We start from the raw sequence: 7,151 nt of genomic DNA on the forward strand, positions 1-7,151 counted from the left end.
CTTGCTAACTTTTTTTTTTTAAATTGATAACTTTTTTGCTAACTTTTTTATAATAACTTTTTTTACAACTTTTTTTATAACTTTTTTTGATAACTTTTTTTTGTTAATTTAACTTAACCCTATCCCTAAACCAAACCCTAGCCCTAGCCTGAACCCAACCCTAACCCCTAACCCTAACCCCTAACCCCTAACCCCTAACCCTAACCCTAGCCGTAACCCTAACCCTAACCCTAACCCTAACCCTAACCCTAACCCTAACCCTAACCCTCGCCGCAACCCTAACCCTAACCCTAACCCTAACCCTAACCCAAACCCTAACCTTAACCTTAACCCTAACCCTAACCCTAACCCTAACCCTAACCCTAACCCTAGCCGCAACCCTAACCCTAACCCTAGCCGTAACCCTAACCCTAACCCGAACCATAACCCTAGCCCTAACCCTAACCCTAGCTGTAACCCTAACCCCAAACCTAACCGTAACCCTAACCCTAACCCTAACCCTAGCCGTAACCCTAGCCGTAACCGTAACCCTAACCCTAACCCCAGCCGCAACCCTAACCCTAACCCTAGCCATAACCCTAACCCTAGCCGCAACCCTAACCCTAACCCTAGCCGCAACCCTAACCCTAACCCTAGCCGTAACCCTAACCCTAACCCTAACCCTAGCCGTAACCCTAACCCTAACCCTAACCCTAACCCTAACCCTAAACCTAACCCTAGCCGCAACCCTAACCCTAACCCTAGCCGTAACCCTAACCCTAACCCTAACCCTAGCCGTAACCCTAACCCTAACCTTAACCCTAACCCTAACCCTAACCCTAACCCTAACCCTAACCCTAACCCTAACCTTAACCCTAACCCTAACCCTAACCCTAACCCTAACCCTAACCCTAGCCGCAACCCTAACCCTAACCCTAGCCGCAACCCTAACCCTAGCCGCAACCCTAACCCTAACCCTAGCCGTAACCCTAACCCTAACCCTAGCCATAACCCTAACCCTAACCCTAGCCTTAACCCTAACCCTAACCCTAACCCTAACCCTAGCCGTAACCCTAACCCTAACCCTATCCCTAACCCTAACCCTAACCCTAGCCGCAACCCTAACCCTAACCCTAGCCGCAACCCTAACCCTAACCCTAGCCGTAACCCTAACCCTAACCCTAGCCATAACCCTAACCCTAACCCTAGCCGTAACCCTAACCCTAACCTTAACCCTAACACTAACCCTGACCCTAACTTTTTTTGCTAACTTTTTTTATAACTTTTTCTTGCTAACTTTTTTTTTTTAAATTGATAACTTTTTTGCTAACTTTTTTATAATAACTTTTTTTACAACTTTTTTTATAACTTTTTTTGAGAACTTTTTTTTGTTAATTTAACTTAACCCTATCCCTAAACCAAACCCTAGCCCTAGCCTGAACCCAACCCTAACCCCTAACCCTAACCCCTAACCCCTAACCCTAACCCTAGCCGTAACCCTAACCCTAACCCTAACCCTAGCCGCAACCCTAACCCTAACCCTAACCCTAACCCTAGCCGCAACCCTAACCCTAACCCTAGCCGTAACCCTAACCCTAACCCTAACCATAACCCTAGCCCTAACCCTAACCCGAGCTGTAACCCTAACCCCAAACCTAACCGTAACCCTAACCCTAACCCTAGCCGTAACCCTAGCCGTAACCGTAACCCTAACCCTAACCCTAGCCGCAACCCTAACCCTAACCCTAGCCATAACCCTAACCCTAGCCGCAACCCTAACCCTAACCCTAGCCGTAACCCTAACCCTAACCCTAACCCTAACCCTAGCCGTAACCCTAACCCTAACCCTAACCCTAACCCTAACCCTAACCCTAACCCTAACCCTAACCCTAGCCGCAACCCTAACCCTAACCCTAACCCTAACCCTAGCCGCAACCCTAACCCTAACCCTAGCCGCAACCCTAACCCTAACCCTAGCCGTAACCCTAACCCTAACCCTAGCCATAACCCTAACCCTAACCCTAGCCGTAACCCTAACCCTAACCCTAACCCTAACCCTAACCCTAACCCTAACCCTAACCCTAGCCGCAACCCTAACCCTAACCCTAGCAGTAACCCTAACCCTAACCCTAACCCTAGCCGTAACCCTAACCCTAACCCTAACCCTAACCCTAGCCGTAACCCTAACCCTAACCTTAACCCTAACACGCACCCTGACCCTAACTTTTTTTGCTAACTTTTTTTAGAACTTTTTCTTGCTAACTTTTTTTTTTTTAAATTGATAACTTTTTTGCTAACTTTTTTATAATAACTTTTTTTACAACTTTTTTTATAACTTTTTTTGATAACTTTTTTTTGTTAATTTAACTTAACCCTATCCCTAAACCAAACCCTAGCCCTAGCCTGAACCCAACCCTAACCCCTAACCCTAACCCCTAACCCCTAACCCCTAACCCTAGCCCTGACCCTAACCCTAACCCTAACCCTAACCCTAACCCTAGCCCTAACCCTAACCCTAACCCTAACCCTAACCCTAACCCTAACCCTAACCCTAGCCGTAACCCTAACCCTAACCCTAGCCCTAACCCTAACCCTAACCCTAGCCGCAACCCTAACCCTAACCCTAGCCGCAACCCTAACCCTAACCCTAGCCGTAACCCTAACCCTAACCCTAGCCATAACCCTAACCCTAACCCTAGCCGTAACCCTAACCCTAACCCTAACCATAACCCTAGCCCTAACCCTAACCCTAACCCTAACCCTAACCCTAACCCTAACCCTAACCCTAACCCTAACCCTAGCCTGAACCCAACCCTAACCCCTAACCCTAACCCCTAACCCCTAACCCTAGCCCTGACCCTAACCCTAACCCTAACCCTAACCCTAACCCTAGCCCTAACCCTAACCCTAACCCTAACCCTAACCCTAACCCTAACCCTAACCCTAACCCTAACCCTAACCCTAACCCTAACCCTAACCCTAACCCTAGCCGTAACCCTAACCCTAACCTTAACCCTAACCCTAACCCTAACCCTAACCCTAACCCTTACCCTAGCCGTAACCCTAACCCTAACCCTAGCCGCAACCCTAGCCGCAACCCTAACCCTAACCCTAGCCGTAACCCTAACCCTAACCTTAACCCTAACACTAACCCTGACCCTAACTTTTTTTGCTAGCTTTTTTTATAACTTTTTCTTGCTAACTTTTTTTTAAAAAAATTGATAACTTTTTTGCTAACTTTTTTATAATAACTTTTTTTACAACTTTTTTTATAACTTTTTTTGATAACTTTTTTTTGTTAATTTAACTTAACCCTATCCCTAAACCAAACCCTAGCCCTAGCCCGAACCCAACCCTAACCCCTAACCCTAACCCCTAACCCCTAACCCTAGCCCTGACCCTAACCCTAGTTTGAACCCCTACTTCCAAACATAACCCTCGTTTGAAACCCTAACCCTTGATTGAAACCATATTTCAAAACCCTAAAGCTAGTTTGAAACTTTACTTCAAAAGCCTAACCCTAAACTTCTTGTCATAAGTTGTCTTACTAAACGTGTTTAAAAAATGAAAGAAATTGTCTTACTATACTTTCACATTTTAAGTCTTTGTCATTTTTCAATGTTTTACAGTAGATTTTTTAAAATTGACTTGCCATGTCATTTTACACAAGATCTCTATAAATTTCATTTGAAATGCCTTTTTCTTTGAAATTAAAATGCCGAACTATACATGACGTTTTCGGCAACAAAATTATACTTATACGGTCACACGTCATTCTCAATTGTATTGATTTATTTATTTATTCATTTGTAAATGCCAAATTTATGTCAGTCTAATCCTGCCATTCATCACCAAAAGGTGAGATCAGAACCACAGACTGTTAGCGCCACCGTGTGGTCATCATCATCATCATCAAAATAATGCATTTGTTCTTTAAGTGGCTCAGTTTCTCTCAAGTCATTTTACACAACATATCAATGTTTAGAATGATTTTACTCGCTATTATGTTATGATTTCCTTTTCATAACGACAGCAAGTCGGAGGCATCCGAGGGAGTCACACGCGCGGCCTTCGCACGTCGCGCTTTATTTGGCAGCACGTTCGGCCCGCTAATGAGCTGCTAAGCCTCTCGGATGGAACGAGGTCAAGACGAGACGACAAACGCAAGAGATCAGAGACGGCTGGAAGAGACGAACAACTCTAGACTCAGTCCTGATTCCTTTTCTCACCTTCCGGGGAGACACGTAAAAGGTAAGAAAATATTTGACAAGTGGAAGCGACAAGAAACACTTTTGCTTGTTTTTTAATTCAGCATGTCGAAGGCTGGCGAGAGAACGACATCCACGACTTCTGCGGACTCCGCTTCAACAGATGGGTCTGTTTCCTTTCATTCCATTTGTCATTTTAAATGACGCGCACGCGCACACCAAACGTGAACTTTCAACCACATTGTCTTTGGTTGCAGCAAAAGCGAGGCGGCCTCGTCTCAGGCGTCTCCATCGGGCTCGGTGTCTGAGACTCCAAAGAAGTCGTCCAAAAAGTCCAAGAAACACAACGACAGCATGAACAAAGTCTACAACTCGGTGCTGAACAGCGTGTTCGGGGCTGTGAGTTGACAATCGCCGCGTTCATCACATGCACAAAAAAATGGAGGATTGATGATTTTTGTATTTACTTTTTTTTTATGTTTCGGCGGTTTGAAGTAACTAAGTAGAAATGGTTTGTACTTTAGGAGAATAATAAAACAAATATTTGAATATTTATGTTTCTATTCCTGACTTCGTATAAATAAATAAATAAATAAAAGTAAATACTTACTGTACATTCTTGTGGCTAACACATTTTTGCAAATAAAGAAATAAATTTAAAAATCCCAAATCGAAGCAGGGGGTTTAAGAAATGAAAACATTTTTGTCAGTTGACATGAACAAAGCTACGAGAACACGTCTCGCAAGCATAACGGTTGCGCCAACGTTAGCGAGCTTTTAATTACATGCAGGAAAGTGGATCATAAAAATGCTCATATTAATTTAAAAAGAAACGTCAGGCTAACGAGTAACACTATTATGAATAAAATTGACGCTCCGTAAAGCACGTCTTCGGGTTTTTCAGTCGAATGTATTCGCGCATCAAATTGATGCCAGGGACGGCTACATTTTTCACAAATGACTTCGCACTACTCATGATGACTGCTTTAACAAATAAAACGTGTTTTATTTGAGGGGGGGGGCAATTACAAACTCCCCCTTTAATTACAGCATTGAATTTTTTACTCTTTTTTTTTTTTTTAGCTAGTTCTATTTAAGTAGCGTATGAATATTTTTGCCACCTGTGCTCAAATGTCAAACATGATGGTGGCGTCAAGCAGCACACGGGCTGATCCGTGTAAATCTGCCTCGTCCGTCGCATTAGTCCCTCGTTAACGGCCGCTTAACGCCACACTTGGTTGGTGAAAGGTGATTTGAAGTTGCTGCGCAATGTGCATCATCTATCGCATTTGGAATATGGCAACATTTTTGACATGAAAAATGTGTGTTGCTGTCTTTCAACAGGAGAGAGTATTAGCACAAGGCGAATTAGATGGTAAGCCTCCCAAATCGAATGAACTAAAACAAAGCGTTATCCCAGGTAGCTGTATTTTTGGTAGCTCCTCACAACACAGCCCAATTAACGTTTTAGTGGCGCTAATCCGCTCCTGGAACCACGCTGTCAAACTTGTTGCCTTGTTTTGGCAGAGCTGCAAGAAGCATTCAAGGAGTTTGACTACGACCAGGACGGCTACTTGAACTACAAAGACGTGGCGGAATGCATGAGGACCATGGGATACATGCCCACCGAGATGGAACTGTTGGAAATAGTGCAGCAGATCAAAATGAGGAGTGAGGACACAAACAAACTTATGTGCCGCCCCCCCCCTTCACCTTTCAGCATTTAAGACCCAACCAGATTTATGGCAAAATTACTCCTCTAAATAATTGACCTTTTTTCCATTGCAAAAGCCTCTCGCAAAAAAAAAAAAAAAAAGGCTTGAAGTCGTGCAGGAACTCATTTTATACATTTTCTCGCAAAAATAAGTCAGTCAAAATTGTTATAGTAATGAGATGAATATAAAAAAAATATTAGGCCTTCTCATGTTGTACTGTAGGGCAGTACAAACGCAATTAAGACATTAGGGCCATCTTGTGGTGATTGATGGTATTACAAATTTCAACTATAGTCAACCTCTTCCTATTTGCAGATTCTTTTTCCCATTTAAAATTATTATTATTTTTTTTTTTTTTCTGGTAAATACCCTCCACCCAATTCTTTGCGGAAAATTCATATTAAATTTTAATCAGAAAATAAAGAATCCCTAAAAAAAAAAATCACTCTGAGTCACCCTTTGACTCATTCAAATGTTTTTTTTATTTTCAAGCGCCAACTCAAGCGTGTGGTCCACCAGTTCCCCATGCCTCCTTTAGTTTAGCGACTGAAACTTCTTAAGTGTCACATTTCCTCCCTTCATAGTGGGCGGGCTCATGGACTTTGAAGACTTTACTGAGCTGATGGGACCCAGAATGATGGGCGAGACAGCAGACATGCTGGGACTTAAAGAGCTCCAGTCGGCATTCTTGCAGGTGGCATTCTTACAATTTTCCACCACATTATTGGACGAACACACGCTTTAAGGTCTTGCTGCTGTCATGCAAAGTTTGACCTGGACGGCGATGGCAAGATCACGCAGGACGAGATGAAGGAGGCGGCCAAAAGCCTGCTCGGGGAGAAGCTCAAGAAAGGAGAGCTGGAGGAGATCCTGAAGGAGTTGGACATCAACGCTGATGGAAATATTGATTTTGAAGGTAAAAAAAAAAAAATCAGGGAAAGTCAACCTTTTTTTTGTTGTATTTTGCTTCAATAAAGTTGTCCGCTCCTCCTCAGAGTTCGTGATGATGCTCTCCATCCGCTAGCGACCGGACGCCAGCACAGAATCGACTCCTGCAACAAAAAAAATGGATCAACCGTTTGTAGTGCAACATACACAATATCGTGTGCCTAATTGTGACGACTGAAGTTTGATGCAAGATGTAAAGAAGACTGAGTAGGTTTTGCTATTTTAATAAAGAAATCCAAAGTGGCTTTTTTCACTTCATGGAGAAATGAACACAAGAATTGAGCTCATGCCACAAGTCTTT

General features: G+C 43.4%; 1 protein-coding gene across 1 annotated transcript; it reads left to right on the top strand.

Annotated features, from left to right (window-relative positions):
- The first annotated feature begins 4,096 nt into the window (after positions 1 to 4,096).
- On the top strand, positions 4,097 to 7,093 carry LOC148339129 (calcium-binding protein 2). Its single transcript, XM_088292585.1, has 8 exons — positions 4,097 to 4,230; positions 4,292 to 4,354; positions 4,445 to 4,586; positions 5,532 to 5,562; positions 5,715 to 5,858; positions 6,487 to 6,596; positions 6,671 to 6,818; positions 6,898 to 7,093. Exons 2-8 carry the CDS (start codon positions 4,293 to 4,295, stop codon positions 6,924 to 6,926), a joined length of 666 nt encoding a protein of 221 aa, XP_088148711.1. The 5' UTR covers positions 4,097 to 4,230; position 4,292; the 3' UTR covers positions 6,927 to 7,093.
- The last annotated feature ends 58 nt before the right edge of the window (positions 7,094 to 7,151 follow it).

Source organism: Idiotropiscis lumnitzeri, chromosome 4 (genome assembly GCF_059441095.1).
Source record: "Idiotropiscis lumnitzeri isolate Australia: NSW breed Sydney's pygmy pipehorse chromosome 4, RoL_Ilum_1.0, whole genome shotgun sequence".
Taxonomy (NCBI): Eukaryota; Metazoa; Chordata; class Actinopteri; order Syngnathiformes; family Syngnathidae; genus Idiotropiscis; species Idiotropiscis lumnitzeri.